Here is a 22099-nt window from a genome sequence, read left to right as displayed (position 1 = left end):
GTAAGTTTTTGAGCTGCTTATATATTCTGGATAATCTTTGTCACAGTAATTTATGAAAATTTTCTCCAATTGTATGGGCCATTTCTTCACTATTGATTGATTTCTTTGTTGTATGAAGTTCTGGTTTGATAAAATTCCATGCATTCATTTTTGCTTTTGTTTATGCACTGATGGTCCTTTCTTTGAAAAATCATTGCATATAGTAATATCTTAACATGTTTCCACTATATTTTCATCTAATTGTTTCTCAGTTTCAGGTCTGACATTTAGGTTTTTGATCCATGTGGAGTTGATTTTTGTACATGATAAGAAATTAGGATATGGTTTCATTCATCTGCATGTGAATAACCAGTTTTTCCCTCAGCATTTATTAAGGAGGATGTCCTTTCTCCATTCATTGTTTTTGATGCCTTTGCCAGAAGTCAGCCAGCTCTGTATGAGTGGATTTATCTCTGTGTTCTCCATTCTGTCCCATTGATCTGTGTGTTGTTGCGCCACTACCGTGGTGTCTTGTTTATTGTGGCTCTGAGCTGTGTCTTAAGATCAGGTACTGTGATTCTTCCAGCTTTGATCTTTTTGCTCAAGATTACTTTAGATATCAGTATCATTTGTGATTCCATGGGAACTTTAGGATTACTTTTTCTATTTCTGTTAGGAATGCCATTGGCATTTTTATTGAAATTCCATTGAATCTGTAAAATAATTCAGCATTTTAGAGCCCATAATAGCATGGGTTTGAGGCTTGGCAGCTTCACTTCCTGTCCAGCTCCCTGCAAATGTTCCTGGGAAAGCAGCAGAATATGGCCCACATGCTTGAGAGACTAGATGAAGTTCCAGTTTCCTGACTTAGGCCTGGCCCAGCCTCAGCTATTGCAGCCATTTGGGGTGTGAACCAGCAGGGGGAAGGTCTCTTTCTTTCTGTAACTATTGAGAACGAACTACTGAATGGTTTCAGACTTAGATCTTACCTATTTTGTGAAATGGCAATTTTCTGTAATAGTTTAATAGTATTTTTGAGATACAAACAAGTCTGTTGCATTTGATAATTTAAAATTCTGCAGACAGATGATTTAATATCTATTTCCTCAGTCTTTTAAAAATTATTATAAACTTAATTTGAATTGAGAGATTATACGTGACCATCCATGCATACAATGTAGATTGATTAAATCAAATTAATGTCTTGCTCATTCATTTTCTTGTGGTGAAATCTTTGAAATTTACATTTTTAGCTATTTCGGAATGCATAGTATGTTTTTATTGACTATATAATCCTGGTGTGCAGTAGGTCTCACAAACTTAGCCTTTTTTTTTTTTTTTTTTTTTTTTTTTTTTTTTTGACAGGCAGAGTGGATAGTGAGAGAGAGACAGAGAGAAAGGTCTTCCTTTTGCCGTTGGTTCACCCTCCAATGGCCGCCAAGGCTGGCGCTCTTCGGCCGGCACACCGCGCTGATCCGAAGGCAGGAGCCAGGTGCTTCTCCTGGTCTCCCATGGGGTGCGGGGCCCAAGCACTTGAGCCATCCTCCACTGCGCTCCCGGGCCACAGCAGAGAGCTGGCCTGGAAGAGGGGCAACCGGGACAGAACCCGGCGCCCCAACCGGGACTAGAACCTGGTGTGCCGGCGCCGCTAAGTGGAGGATTAGCCTATTGAGCCACGGCGCCGGCCAACTTAGCCCTTTTTTTACACTGATTGTTTATTTGATGGCAGAGAGAAGGAGCTCCCATCCACTGATCCACTTGGTCAAATGCCTGCAGTGACCTGGGCTAAGCCCAGCATGGCCAGCAGCTGAGAACTCAGTCTGGGTGTCCTGCATGGGTGGCAGGGACCCAACTACTTGTACCATCACTGCTTCCCCCCAGTTTGCACTTTAGCAGGAAGCTAGAATCAGAAGCAGGCTGAGACTCTAACCTAGGCACTCCCGTTAGGGATGTAGGCACAACTGCCAAATGCTCTACCCCCGGTTCTCCTTCTGATTGAAACTTTGTACCCTTTGACCAAAACTCTATTCTCTCCCTCTTCCACCTCCCTTCCCTTCCCCATCCTCTGTTCACCACTTTTCTACTGGCTACTTCACGAATTCAAGTTTTTTAGATCCCACATATAAATGAGATCATACAGTTTTTATCCTCTGTGCCTTGCTTATTTCCCCAAGCTTTATATCTTCCAGGATCATCCGTGTTTCAGTAAAGGACAGGATTTTTTTTTTTCCTGTTGTACTGCCTGAGTAGTGCGTTGTGTGTATGTGCCACATTATCTTCATCCAATCACCTGTTCACAGACACTTGGACTGATTCCTTATCTTGGCTGTTAGGAATAATGCTGCAGTGAACATGGTAAGGGAAAATAATGGACATTGAATATGGAGTTTTTCATATAGGCCTTAATTGGGGTGAGGTGTATTTATTACTCTTAGGTCTAATTTGTTAGAATTTTTATAATGAAAGGATGCGGAGTTTTTTGTCAAGTGCCCTTTCATCATCTGTTGAAATAATCATCTGGTTTTTGTGTTTCTGTTAATTCTGTTAATATGAAGTATAGTGTTTATTGGTTTGCTTATCTTGAACCATCCTTGCATCTCTGTAATAAACCCCAGTTGAACATCATGAATGATCTTTTTAATGTGCTGTGGAATTCAGTTTGCTGCTATTTTATTGAGGATTTTTGCATCTGTGTTCTTCAGAGATACCGGCTTATAGTTTTGTTTATTTTGTACCTGGATAATTTTGGCTTCATGAAATGAGTTTGGATATATTTCTACCCCTTGAAGTTTTCAATGAATTTGAGAATAATTGATAGTAGTTCTTTAGATGTTTCCTAGAGTTTCAGCAATGAAGCTGTGAGATCCTGGGCTTTCCTTTGATGTGAAATTTTCTGTTCTAATCTGAACTCCTTTCTCTTTATTGCTTTATTCAAGTTTTCTGTTTCTTCTTGAGTCAGTCTTGGTAGGTTGTATGTTCTTGAGCTTACACATTTTTCTTGGTTATCAATTTGTTGTCATATATTTGATCATAGTAGTTTCTTATCGATTGTGTCTCCTTTGTATAAAAAGTCTGTGGTATTATCTTTTCTGAGTTTTTGTATTTGTGTTTTTTATCTTAGTGTAGTTAAAGGATTTGTCTTTTTTTTCCCTAACAAGCCAACTCTTAGTTTTGTAGATTTTTTTCTATTTCTCTATAATCTCTTGTTTGTTTCTACTCAGTTTTGTTATTGTAATCCTTCTGCTAACTTTGAGCCTAGTTTGTTTCTTTTTCAGGTTATAACATTGGATTATTTGATACCTTCTTTTTTTGATACAAGTACTTCTCACCATAAGGTTGATATGTTGTGTTTCCATATTTTTTTAAAAGATTTTGTTATTTATTTGAAAGAATTATAGCAAGAGAGGAAAAGAAGGGGAGAGAGCGCGAGAGCAAGAATGAGCTTCCATCCACTTGTTCACTCCCCAAATGATCATAATGACTGAGACTGGGCCACTCTGAAGCCAGGAGCCAGGAACCTCATCTGAGTCTTGCATGTGGGGGCAGAGACCCAAGCACTTTTGCCATTCTCTACTGCTTTCCTAGGCCAGTAGCAGGGAGCTGGGTCAGAAGTGGAGCACACGGAACCATATGGGATGCTGCATACAGTGGCTTAACCTACTGCACCACAGCACTGGCCCCTCCATTTTCATTTGTCTTGGGTGTTGTCCATTTCTTCTTGATTTCTTCATTGACTCATTGATTTTTCTGAAGCATATTGCTTAATTTCCACATATTTATGATTTTTCATTTCATGGCCATGCAGTGGAAATGTACTGCATATGTTTTCAGTCTTTTTACATTTGAGACTTACTGTGTGACCTAACATATGACCTAATCTGGAGAATGTTCCTGCATGCACTTAAGAATAATGTATATTATTTGACTGTTGGTTAAAATATTATGTGGATGTCTGTCATTTAGTTTAAAGTGTAATTTAAGTCCAGTGTGTATGTCCTTATTGATTTTTCTGTGTGATTTGTTCATTGTTGAAATTAAGGTATTGAAGTCCCTACTATTACTGTATTGTTATCTGTCCCTTGAGATCATGTACTTTATATATTTATGCTCTAATGTTAATTGTATATTTATTTATAATTGTTATAGGCTCTTGATGAATCGTTATTTTTATCATTATATAATTACCCACTCTGTCTCTTTACAATTATTGACATGATCTACTTTGTCTCATATAATTACAGTTACACTTGACATCTTTTGGCTTTTTTCCATCAGTATCTTGATTTTATCCCTTCATTTTCAGTCTGTTTTTCCTCACTAATAAAGTGCATCTTTTATGGACAACACATAGCTGGATCTTTGGGCTTTTTTGTTGCTTTTTTACAAATTCATCTTTTTGGTTGATAAGTTTGAGTCATTTGCATTCAAGGTAATCATTGATAGGTGAGGACTGGCTACAGATATTTTGTAATCTGTTTTCTGATTGTTTTGTTGTATATTTTTTTTTCTCTTGCTGTCTTCCTTGGAAGTTTGATGGTTTGATGGGTTTTTGATTTTTTTTTTTAATTGGTGGTATGCTTTGAATCGTTGAATCTTTTCTGGGTCTTGTGTAACTACTTAGGGTTTTTCTTTTAAGATTCATGTATTTATTTGAAAGAGTTACAGATTTAGAAAGAGAGTGAGAGACAGAGACAGATATCACCCATCCTCTGGTTCACTCTTCAGATGGCCAAAATGGCATGTACTGGGGTAGACCAAAGTTAGGAACCAGGCGTTTCTTCCAGGTTTCCCATGTGTGTGGCGGGGGCCTAAACACTTGGGCCATCTTCTACTGCTCTTCACAGGCCATTGAAAGTGGAGCAGCCAGGACCTGAACCAGCACCCATATGGGATGCTGGTGATGCAGGCAGTGACTTTACCTGTTATACCATAGTGCCACCCCCGAACTTAGAGATATTTGTTTTGTAGTTACCAGGAGGCTTACATAAAACATTTTTCTAGTAGAGTACTCTGAAGTGACAACAACTTCAATAACACTCACAAGTTCTGCACTTTCCCCCTCATTTACATTTTATGATTTGGATAGCAAAGGTTAATGTTTTTATGTAATTTGTTCCCCTTAGTAATTTATTGAAGCTACAGTTATTTTTGATAGTTTTGTGTTTTAACCTTCATATTTACTATAAAATTGCTTTACATACCACCTTTACAGTAAATTAGTGACATTTTATCCAAGCTTAAAGAACTGGATTCCTTTGTATATGTTTCTAATCTCTTGCTACTTTAACAGTTTATTATCTTTGATCTTTTTCTCTCAACATTTTTATTTAAGAGACAAGAGACAGTGATCTCCCACTTGGTGGTTTGTTCCTGGAAGCCCACAACAGCCCAGACTGGGTCCGTGCCAAAGTTCATGGTGGGGACTCAGTCTAGGGTCTCCCATGTCCATGGGTGGCAGCAGCCCAACCACTTGAGCTATCACCTGCTGTCTCCCAGGGTGTTCATCAGTAGGAACCTGGAATTAGGAGACAGAGCTGGGACTCAGACTCAGATAACTCCTATTTGGGATGCAAGTTGTCTCAGCTAGAGTTTTCAAAACACTTGGAAAATGCTTGCCCACCTGTGATTTTTGATAGTTTGATTATAATGTACCTTGATGAACTCTTTGATTTGAATTTTGTTGGCAAATTCTGAGGTTCCTATACCTGAATGTTGACATATTTCCCCATATTTGGAAAAGTAGAACCACTATTTTCCTTTCTTTAAAAAATATTTATTTATTTATTTATTTGAAAGAGTTACACAGAGAGGCAGAGAGAGAAACCATCTGCTGGTTCCCTCCCCAGTTGGCCGCAATGGCTGGAGCTAGGCCTATCTGGAGCCAGGAGCCAGGAACTTCTTCTGGGTCTCTCACACCGGTGCAGGGGCCCAAGGACTTGGACCATCTTCTTCTGCTATCCCAGGCCATAGCAGAGAGCTGGATTGGAAGTGGGGCAGCTGGAACTCGAACCAGTGTCCATATGGGATGCTGGCACTACAGGCAGTGGCTTGACCCACTACGCCACAGCAGTGGCCTCATAGAACCACTATTTTCTTAAGTATGGTTTCTTTTTTCTCTCTCTTCTACCTCTTATATGCAAGTAGTTCTGTGAATTGTGAACCATATTCTCATATGCCCTCTTCATTCTTTTTTCTTTTTGCTTCTCTCAGAGGGTAAGTTTAAATGTCCTGTCTCTAGCTCACTGATTCTTTCTTCTGCTTGATTAAATCTGCCTTTAAAGCTTTCTGCCAAATTTTTTCAGTTCAATTATTGTACCCTTTATTTGCACATTTTCTTTTTTTATTGTTCTTGTTTCTTTGTCCAAGTTTTCACTTTCATCATAAATCATTTCCCAAATTTTATTTAATACTCTATCCACATTTTGTGTATATAGAAAAAAGTTGCTCTTAATTTCTTTAAGATTATTATTTTTATTATGGGATAAGGAGTTTTTTTAAAAGATGTGTTTATTTGAAAGTCAGAGTTACACAGAGAGAGAAGGAGAGGCAGAGAGAGAGAGAGAGGTCTTCCATCCACTGGTTCACTCCCCAAGTGGCCACAACAGCCGGAGCTGCACTGATCCGAAGCCAGGATCCAGGAGCTTCCTCGGGGTCTCCCACACAGGTGCAGGGGCCCAAGGACTTGGGCCATCTTCTGCTTTTCCAGAGCAGAGAGCTGGATTGGAAGTGGAGCAGCCAGGACTCGAACCTGCACCGATATGGGATGCCAACACTGTAGGCGGAGGCTTTACCCACTATACCATAGAGGCAGCCCCAAGATTATTCTTAATTCTTTGTCATTTCATAGATCTCCGTTTCTTCAGGGTCCATCATTTAAGCTTTATTAGTTCCTTTTGATGGTGTCACATTGACCTGATTCTTCATAATTCTTGTGTTCTTGTGTTGCTGTCTGCATTTTGCACGGAAATAACCGTATCTTCAGGTTTGTTGGTGTTCTTTGGTGATGATAGCTCTTCAGCAATCCAGCATGAGTTTCTTGCTGGGGTAGCTGATAGCATCTGTGGACCAGCAGAATTTGCTGTCAGTTTCTGTAGTTGGCTTGTCCAACTGAGGTTGAGTGGAGCTGCTGTGGTGCAGTGACGTGATAGATGATGGCTGGGATCTGTGATCACCTCTAACAGAGGTGTATTCTCTGACTGAATAGCACTGCTGTCCCAGGCTGGGCTCTGAGGGATAGGCAAGGTCTCTGGGTTTACTGCATCGCAATCTTTGCTTCCTCACCACACCACCCCCACCCCCAAAATGATAATGTGGGCATAGTGTTGTTTGCTGTACTGAGGAAGTCTCTCACAGAGCTTTGAGACTGGTTGGAGATCTTATAAGCTACTAGGGTCAGGTGGGGCTGGATACTGCCCTATGCACATACTCACTGTCATGTACTTGCTTCAGGTCTAGGGAACCCTAAAGTGGAGCATCCAGGCTGATGAAGCTGGCTAGGGACTCAAGCATGGCAGACCTGTCTACTGTTCTTCTTGCAGAGTGACGTTGGTTTCTGTAGTGAGGCACCTCAGAGCCACTAACTAAGATCCTTTACTGCTCACTGGGACCTCTGTCCGTGCTTCTGGCCCTGTGTAGCTGACCCCAGATGATTGAGGCCTTTCAGTACTCTCAGTGCTTTCTGGGACTGTCTGAAACATCCCAGGGGCTGGAGAAGCTGAATGTCCTCCTCTGGTTTTCTTTTCTCACTGTAGAAACCATGCTCCCAGGAAAATTCTCTGTGGAGCAGTGTGCTGGTTTGGGGGAGGGGTGACACAGTCAAAGGAAAATGATTCCTCTTACCCTTCCAACGTGGCTTTTCTCAGTTCTTTCATCCAAGAGGGTATCTCAGCCTCTCTCCACAGTGCTAGGGTATTTACAAAGATATTCTTCTCTATGGATAGATGATAGTTGGATTTCTGTGAGGAAATCTGGAACTAGGGAACTCTATTTCTTCCAATTTCTTAACATCATTCCTAGTTGTGATTCTTGTAGGCCCTGTTACTGATGTATATTATAATTCTGGTGTTTTATTTCTCTAGTATGAAAAGCAGGTGGGTCTTAATTGGAAGTATCCAGTAACTACTAAATTTGTAGGATGAAGTAAATTCAGTACTTGGAATAGGGTGCCCAGTGTATCTGTCATTTCAGTAGTGTTGTTGTTGTTTTTTTTTTTTACAGGCAGAGTGGACAGTGAGAGAGAGAGAGACAGAGAGAAAGGTCTTCCTTTTGCCGTTGGTTCACCCTCCAGTGGCCACGGCGGTCGGCGTGCTGCAGCCGGCGCACTGCACTGATCCAAAGGCAGGAGCCAGGTGCTTCTGGTCTCCCATGGGGTGCAGGGCCCAAGCACCTGGGCCATCCTCCACTGCACTCCCTGGCCACAGCAGAGAGCTGGCCTGGAAGAGGGGCAACCGGGACAGAATCCGGCACCCCGACCGGGACTAGAACCCGGTGTGCCGGCGCCTCAGGCGGAGGATTAGCCTATTGAACCGTGGTGCCGGCCAGTAGTGTTGTTTTATAATGCAGCAGTGTCTGAATTAAAACATGATAAATTCTAAAATGCCTGTCTCAGGGAGAGAACTGTTCATTTTGTGGGATAGTTGGCACTGGAAAGGGATCCAAGAGATCAGGTAGTTAGATCACCTCAGTTGCAGATGAAACAAAACTTCTCTTGGTGCAGGGTCATAAGGATAGCTGGGCAGTCATACAACTTACTTTATAAAGGTAGAGAAAAGTGAGTCCAGTAAATACTAGGCAGGGTCAGCTGAGGTATGTAGAATAGAAAATGAACATTGAAAAGTGAGATACACATATTCAGCTGGGAAGTTTTAGTCTGAGAACAATATGAATAAAAGAAAAAGCCAAAAGTGATAGGAGCAAGAGAGTGACCAGTAGATGTAAATAAGGAACAGTAGAGAAAGAAATTACCAAGAAAATTCTGCCTCCATTGATTTTTTTTAAGATTTATTTATTTATTTGAAAAGTAGAGTTACAGAGAAAGTGAGACAGAGATCTTCAGTCTGCTATTTTACTCCACAAATGGCCTCAATGACCAGGGTTAGGGCAGGGTAGAACCTGGATCCAGGAGCTGCTTATGGGTCTCTCGCATGGGTGCAGGGTCCCAAGGACTTGGATCATTCTCTCCTGCTTTTCTAGGCACAAATTTCCCAGGCTGGAGTTGGGTGCCAGAGCTGGAAATTGAACCCTGGCACTCCCATGTGGCACCTATGGGAGAGGTGAAGGGTTTTCTTAATCACTAGGCTAAATGTCTTCTCCTGGAAGCAGGTGTTTAATGTTTTTTGTGTCTCAGCTACAGCCAATTCAGTAGCACCTTCTTGGGAGATAGCTTACCTTTACTGAGTCTGTGGTATTCAATTCAGTGATCACAGAAACAACTTGCTTTTTTTCATTCCTATTTCATCAGTATAAACACTATTTAAATGAATCATGTCATTAGAATCACAGATATAATTAACATGAACAGTTGTGGTACTAAACACACTTTACCCTTAGTAAACATAACCCCATTATTAAAGCAAAGATGTGTGGGCTTATTAGCGGTACATTACTGGTTTAAAATACTTGATGTGCCAGAGTCCTCATTATTTGACTCAGAAAATCAAGAATATTGGTTTAGATATGTCAGTTAAATAAAGGTTGATTAAAAGCTCCTGTCTTACATAACTTTAGGTAACTCTTTCCTGGGCATTTAAATTGTTTCCAGCATTTTGCTTTCTGTAATCATCCAATAAATATACTTATTCATTGTATCTGCACATTTTAGTAACTATTTACATCTTTTTTTTTTTTAAGATTTTTTTTAAAAATTTATTTGAGAGAGAGCGTTACAGAGAGAGGGAGAGACTAAGAAAAAGGTCCTCCATCCATGGGTTCACTCCCTAAATGGCTGCAACAGCCAGAGTTGGGCCGATCCGAAGCCAGGAGCCAAGAGCTTCCTCTGGGTCACCCATGTGGGTGCAGGGGCCCAAGCGCTTGGGCTAACCTCTTCTGCTTACCAGGCCATAGCAGGGAGCCAGATCAGGAGAGGAGCAGCCAGCGCCCATATGGGATGCTAGTGCCGCAGGTGGAGGCTTAGCCAACTATGCCACAGCGCCAGCCCTATCTTCATCTTTAAAAAAAATTCCTTGAAGTGTATTGCTGTGTATAAGGAAATACTCATTTTTTTCATTTTTATAGATTTTTCTGAAGGGAATCTTATTGCCTAGTTTCCAGCATTTAACTGTAGTAAAATAAAATATGACACATAAATTTTCTTCTAAAATTAGCCAGTTCCCCCCTTTTTTTTTAACTTGATTTATAGAGAGGAAAAAGCATGATCATATGAGTCATCTAACACATTAATAGTGTTCGAAGTATTGAGTCACAGAATTACAGACATCTCTCATATACAAATGACTCATTTTCCTTGTCCCTGTGCTATCTGAACATGATAAACTATGTTCACTAGATACAGTCCTCAGTTTGGTTATATCTGATCATATTTAAAACTGTTAAGAGTAAAACTGAAAAGTCTAGACACAGAGTCCTTTTTAGCAAATGATTAAAATAGGACCCATATTTGAATAAATCCAGATATTTTAGTGTTAGCAAGATGTAGAGCATTCTATTACTTGGCAGTATATATTAAAATTAAAATAAAAAAAGTGCTCTCTTGGGGCCTGCGCTGTGGCGTAGCAGGTAAAGCCGCCGCCTGCAGTACCAGCATCCCATATGGGCGCCAGTTCGAGTCCCGGCTACTCTACTTCCGATCCAGCTCTCTGCTATGGCCTGGGAAAGCAGTAGAAGGTGGCCGAAGTCCTTGGTCCCTGCACCCATGCTGGAGACCTGGAAGAAGCTCCTGGATCCTGACTTCAGATTGGCCCAGCTCTGGCTATTGTAGCCATCTGGGGAGTGAACCAGCAGATGGAAGACCTCTCTCTCTCTCTCTCTCTGCCTCTGCCTCTCTGTGATTCTGCCTTTCAAATAAATAAATCTTTAATTTCCACAAGACCACTTTTTTTTTTTTAAATCATGGTTTGAGAGACGGAAGCCATCAGCTTACTAATAAGTAGTTTGACATCCATAGCCCTATATCACCCTCTTTTGAGTACTTTTTGTAAGGACAAAAACAGTATCACAATTAAAATTAAAATTAAATTATAATAACATAATTATAATTAAAATTAAATTATAACTTATAATTACAATTAAATTATAATTATAATTTATAGTTATACTTTATAATTTAATTATAATTTAGAGTTATGATTAAAATTATAAGAAGAAATATACAAAGAGACCACAATTTTAAGTTACATATATCTTTATAATATCTCTATATACTATAGCTAAGCCTTTTTTAGATTCTCTATAGATATATAACCCTTCTTTTGCCTAGCATGGGTTTTTGATTTTATAGTTTTTTTCCCAGTATATTCTTAGTGTTCCCAACCATTCTTTCTTAGAGTAATTGACTTTCCTAAACCAAAAAATTATTTTAAAGTGAAATAAAATTTTCATTTTTAAAAAGTGATTTATTTATTTGAAAAGCTGAGTGATGGGGAGAACAGAGAGGGAAGGAGGGAGGCCGAGTAGGTGGAGGGGAGAGACAGAAAGGCAGAGAGCGAGCTAGAGAGATCTTCCTTCCACTGATTCACTTTCCAGATGGCTGCGGCAGGCCAAAGCTAGGAGCCTGGAACTGCATCCTAGTCTCCCACGTGGGTAGCAGATAAACCATCATCTGCAGCCTTCCCAGGCGCATTAGCAAGAAGCAGGATGGGAAGCAGTGCAGCTGGGATAGGAACTGGTTCTCTGATAGGGGATGCTAGTGGCATTGCAAGTGGCGGCTTAACCCACTGCACTGCAACACCAGCCCTGAATTTGTCATATATATTTTTTTAAATTTTGGAAATGGTAACTGTATTCTAATATGGGTAGAGGATCCTGAAATAAAGTATCTAAAATTAAAAAAAAATTTTTTTTGACAGGCAGAGTTAGAGAGAGACAGAAAGAAAGGTCTTCCTTTTTCCATTGGTTCACCCCCCAAGTGGCTGCTACGGCCGGTGCGTTGCGGCCAGTGTGCAGCACCGATCCGAAGCCAGGAGCCAGGTCCTTCCTCCTGGTCTCCCATGCGGGTGCAGGGCCCAAGGACCTGGGTCATCCTCCACTGCCCTCCTGGGCCACAGCAGAGAGCTGGATTGGAAGAGGAGCAACCGGGACAGAACCGGCGCCCCAACAGAGACTAGAACCCCGGGGTGCCAGCGCCGCAGGCAGAGGATTAGCCTAGTGAGCCGCGGCACCAGCCAAAAAAAATTTTTTTTTGACAGGCAGAGTTAAACAGTGAGAGAAAGGTCTTTCTTCCTTTGGTTCACCTCCCAAATGGCCACTACGGTGGGCGCACTGCGCTGATCCAAAACCAGGTGCTTCTTCCTGGTCTCCCATGTGGGTGCAGGGCCCAAGCACTTGGGCCATCCTCCACTGCCTTCCTGGGCCACAGCAGAGAGCTGGACTGGAAGAGGAGCAACTGGGACAGAATCTGGGGCCCTGACCGGGACTAGAACCCAGGGTGCCAGTGCCGCAGGTGGAGGATTAGCCAAGTGAGCCGCGGCGCTGGACTAAAATTTTTTTTTATTTATATATTTCACTGTAGTGCTTTGAAAATAAAATGACATCTGTGTACTAGATCATACATACATCAGCAGTAAGGTTAACTTTTCAATTCTCCACTGTTTAAATATTTAGTTTTTTTGTAGGAGATGTAGCATGTAAGATGGACATGCCAAATAATTTTGGGTGTTTTTCGTAATCCTTTTTTATCAATAGTATTTTATCAACCTCGATGTTAATAGAACTGTTAAGTTAACCTGGGTGATAGAGTGTTTGTGGGGGAGAATCATTCAGTTGTGTTACACTGCAGTTTTTGCTAATTTCACATACACCAATAAGGAACTTGCCATAATTAAAGACAAGCTAGTGCTTGTTGCACGGTGATAAATTCTTTTGAAAATACTGGTTAGCCCACTTATATGTGAAAAATGTCCTTTTTATTTACACAGAAGAAAAAATATTCTGAAAGTTATTTGGCCTTGCTATGTCAAAAAGTCAACTGTACAAAGTTAACCCTAAAATTATAATTTTAGAAGTCTATTAGAAAAGAAATCATGCATTTTTATTATTAATTATGCAGAGGCTTAAAACTGTTGCAAGACCATATAATATATTAGCTTTTATACTGCTGATGTGTGAAAGCACACTTAATTAGAATAATAAATCTGTTAATTGCACCTTTATGTATCACACTAGAGAGACAAATGCCACAAGGTCTACAGAAACGTTCAGTTCTGAGCACTCAAATGGCAGAGTAGCTTTATGTTGTAATCTTTCACATACAGAATAACAAAAGGGAAAAATTTTGCAGCCTCACATTACAAAAAATACTGCTGTAAAATATTAATAAGGGGTAAAAGGATATTATATAAAACACAGAGTAACTTACACCTAATATCAGAAAGCAAACAAAACTTCTAAATAAAAATATCAAAATACACAGGGCAATTGAAAATATCAATTTTAAATAAATTATTTCTCTTCATTGTCTGAAAGTCAGTATTTCAAGCTGGTGAGGATCATTTAGGATCTTGTTGTTTAACAGTCTTAAGATACTGGCCCACATCTGCATGGTCAGTTGTGGTTCAGGTTTCTATCTGCCTTCCAGCCTTGCAAAATGGAAGAAGATTATCCCAGCTCTGGAGTAGTGGTCTTTTGTGTTGAAGATGATCTGGAAGCTGTACCTAGTAACTTCTACTACCACATTAAGTAACACAGCTGTAAGGGAGGCTAGGAATATACTCTCTCTCTCCATGCTAAATGACCAGCTAAAACTTGATTCCTGTGGACAAAAGGGAGAACACAGCAGAAAACTACTAACCTTTCACCTTCATCAAAGATACTGGATTTGAGTTTCAAAATAAGTTCTTCTGAATCTTGGCAAATGCAGCCAATTCAGCAACACTGTTTTAAAATTTGTGTGTGTGTGTTTTGGAGGGAGCGGGAAAGCATCAATTAAAAATCCCTGAATATGGGGCCAGCATTGCGGCTTAGGTTAGGCTGCCACATGAGATGCCAGTTCGTGTCCCGGCCGCTCCACTTCCAGTCCCACTCTCTGCTAATGCACCTTGGAAAGCAGCAGAAGATGACTCAAGTACTGGCCCCTGCCATGCACATGGGGGACCCAGGTGGAGTTCCAGGCTTTGGCTTGACCTAGCCCTGGCTGTTGTGGCCGTTTGGGGAGTGAATTCAAAGATGAAATACTCTCTCTCCCTCTCCTCTCCTCCCCTCCCCTCTCCTCCCATCCCCTCACCGCCCCTCCCCTCCTCTCTCCTCTAACTCTGCCTTTCAAACAAAATCAATAAATCCTAAAATAAAAATCCCTGAATGTGGCCTTACCCTAAGATCTTGCTTCCCTAACTGGAGAGCACTATTTTCAAGGAAGAGGTCCATGAAGCAATGCATTAAATGTAGCTTCTCCTCCTGGAGGAATATGTACTTTTTATACTAAAACAGAATCAGTATTCTTTGAGGTTGAAATTAATACTGACAACAACTTAAAGAAAAATCGTAAGATAGCTTTAAAGGATAATTTTAATTCCCCAGAGATGTTTTCTCTTTGTGACTGGGTTTTCCTGTGGAAATATTTTGATAAGTGAATCTTTTGATTTCTTAAGATTTGTTTTATTTAATAAGGTCAATCAATATTTCTAAGCTGTGTAAATACATTGGTGAAAATAAAAGAATATCAAGTAAAAGAGATTTGTCAGTGGGTATCAGCAACAGGATCTGTATGCACATAAAGTATAAGAAGCTATTTCTTGGTCATGTTAGAGCTTTGTGTTTATTCTTTGCTGTACTTTATGCTAGTATTTTAAAAACAAAGGGTTTTTTTTAAGACTTTGCTTCTTCCTACAGGGAAATACCTTTTATTTAATTAATAAGATTCAAAGATTAGAGTAAAGCTGTGCAGGTAGTGTTTGTAGTTAATAATGATTTTTCTTCATTTATACAATGTGAAAATTAACCTTATTTTAAAGCTTAAGTTCTGCCTTCCCTGCTTATTACAGGACAGTGAAAAGAGAACCCCACTGCATGCTGCTGCCTATCTTGGAGATGCAGAAATCATTGAACTGCTCATTTTATCTGGTATGGTGACCTCTCTAATAAGAACACATTATAAATATTTTTGTCATAATTAATGTTTCCAAAACATAATTGACTATTTAGTGCATGATCTGGTTCTTGGTCTTTGTTGAAAAGCTGAAATTTACTTATTCATTTATTCTATAAATATTGTGCGTGTACCCTGTTCTGATTATTCTGAGTGCCAATTAGAGTACATGAAAAAACAAAAATGGCTGCCTTGCAGAGTTTATTTTCAGATAAGAAAAAATAGCCAATAAACATGAATAGATTTTATTCTATATTAAATGATGATGAATGCTATGGAAGAATGTAAAGGTAGGACAAGATAAAGGAAGTATGGTAAGTGCTCTTTAGTTGTACATGGGGTACCTGGAGTGGGCCTTCCTGAACACACAGTGACTGAGAGATGGCTGCAGCTCTGCACGGGAGGGCGGCAGTGCCTCATACCATGTATAGCAGTGGAGGCGGGTGGCAGTTGTCTGGTTGTAGATATGTTTTGAAGCCTGTGCCAGCAAGATTCCTATCTTATATAGCTTTACATAATTCCATTTGAGGACCTGTAAAACCCTTCGTAATAAAGTTGTACTTTACTTTTTTATTTCTTTTAAACTGTTCAAGTCTTTATTATATGTAGCTGTGCTGAACTATCTCTTAGAGAAAAATAGCTCTTCTTGCGGTTCAAACTACCTGCAGTCCTAAAATAGGAAGTCAGTGCTTGGAAATATTTTGTTACATAGCCATATTGTTGCCATGATATTTATTGGGAAATGATGAATATAGTTGATTTAGTTGTTTTGAGCCTAAAATGTCGTATTGCAAACATTGAAAAAATGTCCTTGCTTTGAAATTTTGCGTGGAGGGCTGAGAAAAATTTTGCATGAAGTTCCCACTAAATAGTAGTTCACATAAAGTTTTTCCATTACAAATTCATAAAAAGTTTTTAAAATTTGATTTTTATAACATGAGTTTGATTATGTGATGGAATGAAATATGGTTAAAGATGGGCTCAGCTAATATTGCTTCTTTATGAATAAATTTACCTCTAATGCACTTGCTTAAAGATGTCCATTCTCTATGAATGCTAGCTCAATAGGTTTCAATGGAAATTTATTAGAGATAAGAACAGGAAAGGAGTTTAAGGAAAAAAATCCCATTTCTTTTTAGTTGAGATAAATTCAGTCTGTGGTTGTTGAGTACGCAGGTACAGCACGCAGGGGCCTGATGCGCTTGCTGATTGGATCTGTGGTTCTGGCTCTCTGTTTTTCAGAAGTTTGTTTCCGTTTTGGTCTCAGTGTCCTTGTTCTTTAGTGGAAGTGAGGAGAGGTGAGATGGAGATATGGGACAGTTGTGTAGGGTTGAAGGGCTCAGGTAAGTGAAAAGAGAAAGGAAGCAGATGATTGCTTTCCTGTGGATGCTGCTGAAATTCTCTAGATTGTGTTTCTCCTCAGACTTACCACTCAGGTTCCCATTTAAGAAAAATAAAAACTTCTTTGGATTTAGAATAATGTGAGTTGAAGTGAAGTTCAAGGCTAGGTTTCTAGTAAACTAGAGCCTGAGTTTTACTCACGAATGAGAAAGTAAAGAAAGGAACCAGGCTCTGGGTTGCCAGGAGCATCGCAACAGTTAGTGTGAAGAGCGGTGGTACTTTGGCAACACAGATTTGAATGCAAATCCTGGCTCTTCCTCGTAACACCCCTGTAATTGTTGGGGATTTACTCAGTATCTGCGCCTCAGTGTCCTCATTTGAAAAGTGGGAGTAAATATAAATTTTAGAGACCTAAAGAAATGAATGAAATGTTGCAATCTGGATGTCTGGAAAAGCACCTGGCATATGGTACTCAAAGTTGTAGCTGTTATAAACCCTTCTCTTTTCTTTCCTCAACATTTTTGGTCCTGACAAGTTCCATGATGTCAGAAATTGCCTTTTTTGTGACTTTAAGGTGTGCTTCCTTATAAATTCTCCTCTGCCAATTTTGAAATCTAGTCACATCCTGAAGTGATCAAAAGACTTGCTTGTAAGGGAAAAATGGAAAAGAGCATATTCCTGTAATCACGGAGGAGAGTAGACTTTATATGCTCTATAAATGGAGCAAGTGTATTCTTATTTAACAAATTCTAGAGCCAAGAAACAGTTGTGAAGGTTTATGTAAGTACAGAGAAGGGCCCCCCAGAAGCTTAGCAAATAATAAAGGCTCATTAGATAGCATAGCTGTCATAAGAAAAAGGATAGGTAGTAAAGGGGTGTGTACCTGACAGTTAAAGTTGACACTGTAGATGATAACTACCATTACCATGGACATCCATAAAAATACCCCTTTAAATAATCGAGAAAGAAAGCAGAAGAGATTCTGAAATCTGAACCAGAAAGAGTCTTCGTTTGGTGGATATTTGTTCATATATTGATTTAAAGTTTCCATTGACTTTTTTTTCTTTTTGAAAAAAATTTTGCTTAATTTATTTGAAAGAGTTACACAGAGAGAGAAGGAGAGGCAGAGAGAGTGAAAGAGGTCTTCCATCTGCTGGTTCACTCCCCAGTTAGCTGCAACTGCCAGAGCTGAGCCGATCCGAAGCCAGGAGCCAGGGGCTTCCTCCTGGTCTCCCACAGGGTGCAGGAGCCCCAGGACTTGGGCCATCTTCCATTGCTTTCCCATAGCAGAGAGCTGGATCGGAAGAGGAGCAGCTGGGACTAGAACTGGCACCCATATGGGCTGCCGGTGCTTCAGGCCAGGGCTTTAACCCACTGCACCACAGCCCTGGTCCCTCCATTAACTCTTAATGTTGAAAGTTGATTAGAATAGAGCATATGTTGCACATCTGAGATGTCAACAAGTATAAACTAAGTCCTGAAATAGATTTCCATAATTACAAATTAGTAAAGGTTAACCATATCCAAATTTTAATTCAGAATAAATTTCAGAAGAGTAATATTCTGACAGTACAATGATCAGGGAATGCCTGAAACTTCAGATTATACCAAACCTTATATATACTGTTTTTCTCCTAAGCATATGCACCCATGATGAAGTCTGATTTATAAATTAGAGTAAGAGGTTAACAATAAAAATTTACTATAGACTAAGCAACCACAGTGTATGATTTTTTTTCTTATTAAATCATGAAAGTTCACCTTTTCACTAAAGGAAGCACGTAATGACTTTTCTTTGGAGTATTTGAATTTCCAGCACTGCTGCTCTTGTGCTTTGGGGCCATTTCTAAGTGAAATACGGTTTTCTTGAATGCAAGCACTGGACAAAGGTGTGATTCGTGGCCAAATGGGATAGTGTGAGAGTTCCATCAGGCTACTCAGAATGGTGTACTTAGGAAATGTCACTTCTGGAATATTCCATTAATATTTTTGGACCATAGTTACCTCAGGTAATTAAAACCACAGAAAGCAAAACCTCAAGTGCAGGGGTAGGACTGACTATCGTCAGTAAATATAAGGTTCTGTAGAGATGCTTTACGGGGTCTACCTAAACCTGATTTGGAAGCCATGGCTGCTGAGGCCCAAATTAGATTCTGGGTATGTCATAGCAGCCTTATATTTCTTTAAAGATTCTTTTATTTATTTGAAAGTCAGAGTTATACAGAGAGAGGAGAGACACAGAGTTACACAGAGAGAGAGAAAGAGAGGTCTTCCATCTGCTGGTTCACTCCCCAATTGTCCGCATCGGCCAGAGCTGCGCTGATCTGAAACCAGGCACCAGGAGCTTCTTCCGAGTCTCCCACATGGGTGCAGGCGCCCAAGGACTTGGGCCATCTTCCACTGCTTTCCCAGGCCATAGCAGAGAGCTGGATTGGAAATGGAACAGCCCGGTCTCAAACCAGCACCCATATGGGATGCTGGCACGACAGGTGGCAACTTGACCTGCTACACCACAGTGTCAGCCCCAAGCTTATAATAAATTTAAGAAGTTGTGTTATAAATTAGAATTAAAACTAGCTGATCTGTTATCCAAGTAAAGAAGTAAATGAACTGGCATTGTGTCGTAGCAGGTAAAGCTGCTGCCTGTAACACCATCATCCCAAGTGGGCACTGGTTTGTGTCTTGATTGTTCCACTTTTTGTTCTTATTTATACTATATTTATTTTAAAAATGTTTACCATAAAATAGTATACTATGTTATCCTGCCAGCAACCTCATACATCACACGAGGTGTCTTACTGTATCTTGATTGTGTTATTTTCTCTTGTGTTCAACTTAACCTCTTGTAGTTTGTTCATCATGGTTCTAGGAGTAATTGGCTATGCCATAGATGTGTATCTATATACATACACATCATACAGCCCTGGTGTGTAGTAAGCTGTGCGATCCAGGTCTCTGTAATTACACTCTGTGTTCACACAATGACAAATCATATAACAACACATTTCTTAGAACATATCCTCTTCATTAAACAAGCCATGACTATCTATACCACAAACTAAGTGACTTAAACACCAGAAACTTCCTGTATCACTCACAGTTCTGGAGGCAGGAAGTGCAAGATAAATGTGTTGGCGGGACTGGTTCCTTTGGAAGGCCTTGGAGAAAGGATCTGTTCTAGACCTCTTGCCTTGGTCTTTTCACATGTGTGTGTCCAAGTCTCTTCTTACAAGGACAGCGGTCAGATTAGGTTAGGATCTACCCTGATGTTCTCACTTTAATTTGGTGAGGTCTGTGAAGACTGTCTCCATGTAGGGTCACTTTCTGAGGTTCCAAGGATAAAGGCTTCAGCATAGGAATTTGGGAGCGAGTTTGGGGAGACACAATTAAGCGCACAATAGCTGATGTCCGCAACACTGTCTCAGAGAGTAATGCAGAAGCTTCTTTTTTTCAGTACTGTGAGTGGCAAAGTGAAAGTGCAGTTGGTTTTTGTTCATCCCATTCCCAACCTGAAAACAGAATCTGAAACTTTTGCCACTGCTTTTGTTAGGCAGCCAAAACAAAGTGTTATTTCCAGTTTGGGAAGAGAGATGGAAGCATTTGGCACCCGCCCCAGCTCACTGGGTCTGTACCATCTCTTCTTTGACTTATAACAGAAAAGAAGACAGTTCTCTCTGCAAATAAAAGTTTGGTAAAGGATTAATGAAGCAATTTATAATAATGAAAATAAAAATAACTTTTAATAGTACCTATCAACAAGTGCTTGGCCTAGATCAGAAGTTGAAATAAAAGGCCATATAGTATTTACAGGCCATTCTGCAATGACTCAGCTCTGTTGTAGTCTAGAAGCTATATAGTTTATACTTAAATGAATAGGGATAGCTGATTACAGTTAAACTTTACAAATTAAGCAACTGGCAGCCATAATTTGAAGACCCCTAGTATAGATTATAAGGATACTTCCTCATATAGTTAATGTTAAAGTATAGCAAGGAGTCTTAGTCCTTTTGTTCTGCTACAACAGAATGCTATAAACTGGGCGGCTTATAAACAAATTCCTTTCTCGTGGTTCTGGAGTCTGGGAATTCCTATCTTCCTGTCTGGTATCTGATGAGAGCCCACTTCCTTGCTCATAGAGAGCAGTCTTTCCACTATAACCTCACATGTCAGAATGGTTGAGGGAGGGAGTTCTCTTGGTCTCTCCCTCTACCCCCACTCCCAGCTTTATTATTAGTTTTTTTGAGAAGCAGAGCTCCCATCCCCTGGCTCACTCCTCAAATACATATCCTAGGAACTGTGTCCAGGTCTCCTGTGTGGGTGGCAGGAACCCTATTACTTGAGCCATCATTGCCACTTCCAAAGCCTGCATTAGCAGGAATCTGGAGTCAGAAGCTGGGTATGGAACCACCAGGCTGAAAGCCCACCAAAGGCCTCTTTTGTAAAATACTAACAATTTATGAAGGCCCATGACCTAAAGAGCTCCTAAGGACCCATCTCCTAATACAATCACTGGTGAGGTTAGGATTTCAACTTATGAATTTTAGGAGAATGCACACATTCCGACAATTTGACAAGGTATTTGGTAAGTGTAAAATAATTTTCTGAATGTTTCATAGTAAGAGAATATTGTTATCGCTGGAAATGGATCATAAGGATCATTTAGCACAATTTCTTATTTTACAGGTAGTTGTTCAGAAACCAAAGAATTGACCGAACTTGGTGACTGGTTACATTAGAAAGAAAGCTCCTGAGCCATTATTTTGCATGATGAGAGTTGGAGTCAAATGGAAAATTCCTGATAGAAGCTGCTGATGTAGATTTCACTTTGTAAAGAGCACCCTGTATTGTTTAAACCTGGGACCCATTCTCATCCCTCAGTCCCAGGCACACATTCAAGGATTACAATTAACAAGGTGAAGAATCTCCTGGTTACTTAATTACTGTTAGGCAGTGAGTAGTGTGACACAGTGGATTAAGCTACCACTTGGGGTGTCGGTGTTGTGGCGTAGTAGGTAAAGCCACTGCCTATAACACTGGAATCCCATACAAGCACTGGTTCACATCCCAGCTACTCCTTCCCATCCAGCTCCCTGCTCATGGCCTGGGAAAAGCAGCAGAAGATGACCCAAGTGCTTGAGCACCTTTCACCCACAGTGGGAGACCTGGATGGAGTTCCTGGCTGCTGGTTTTGGCTTGGCTCAGTCTTAGCTATGGCGATCATTTGGGGAGTAAATCAGCGGATGGAAGATCTGCCCCACCCTCCCACCCCCACCACTGTACCTCTAACTTTCAAAAAATAAATATCTTTAAAAAAAAGCTATCACTTGTGGGGTGTATACAAACCAGTTCGAGGTCCAGGTTAGTTGCCTCCAATACAGCTCTCTGCTAACATGCCTGCAAAAACAGTGGATGATGGCTCTGGTTCCTTCAGTTTTTGGCTGCTGACTTTGGCATGACCCATCCCCAACTGTTGTGGCCATTTGGGAGTGAACCAGGAGATGGAAGATTCATCAATCTCTCTAT

General features: G+C 40.3%; 1 protein-coding gene across 10 annotated transcripts in view; it reads left to right on the top strand.

Moving 5' to 3' along the window:
• Positions 1-22099, top strand: part of ANKRD28 (ankyrin repeat domain 28) — a 185182-nt gene that overhangs the window by 88388 nt on the left and 74695 nt on the right. For all 10 annotated transcript variants that reach the window (XR_011388213.1, XM_008266038.4, XM_008266039.4 and 7 more), the window contains one exon: positions 15132-15210. Coding sequence is in view for 7 of the 10 variants with exons in the window: in XM_008266038.4 (XP_008264260.2) it covers positions 15132-15210 (79 nt within the window). In the remaining 3 variants the exon portion in view is untranslated. The remainder of the gene's footprint in view (positions 1-15131; positions 15211-22099) is intronic.

This window comes from Oryctolagus cuniculus, chromosome 4, assembly GCF_964237555.1.
Source record: "Oryctolagus cuniculus chromosome 4, mOryCun1.1, whole genome shotgun sequence".
Lineage (NCBI taxonomy): Eukaryota > Metazoa > Chordata > Mammalia > Lagomorpha > Leporidae > Oryctolagus > Oryctolagus cuniculus.
This window is presented reverse-complemented; position numbering and strand designations above follow the sequence as displayed.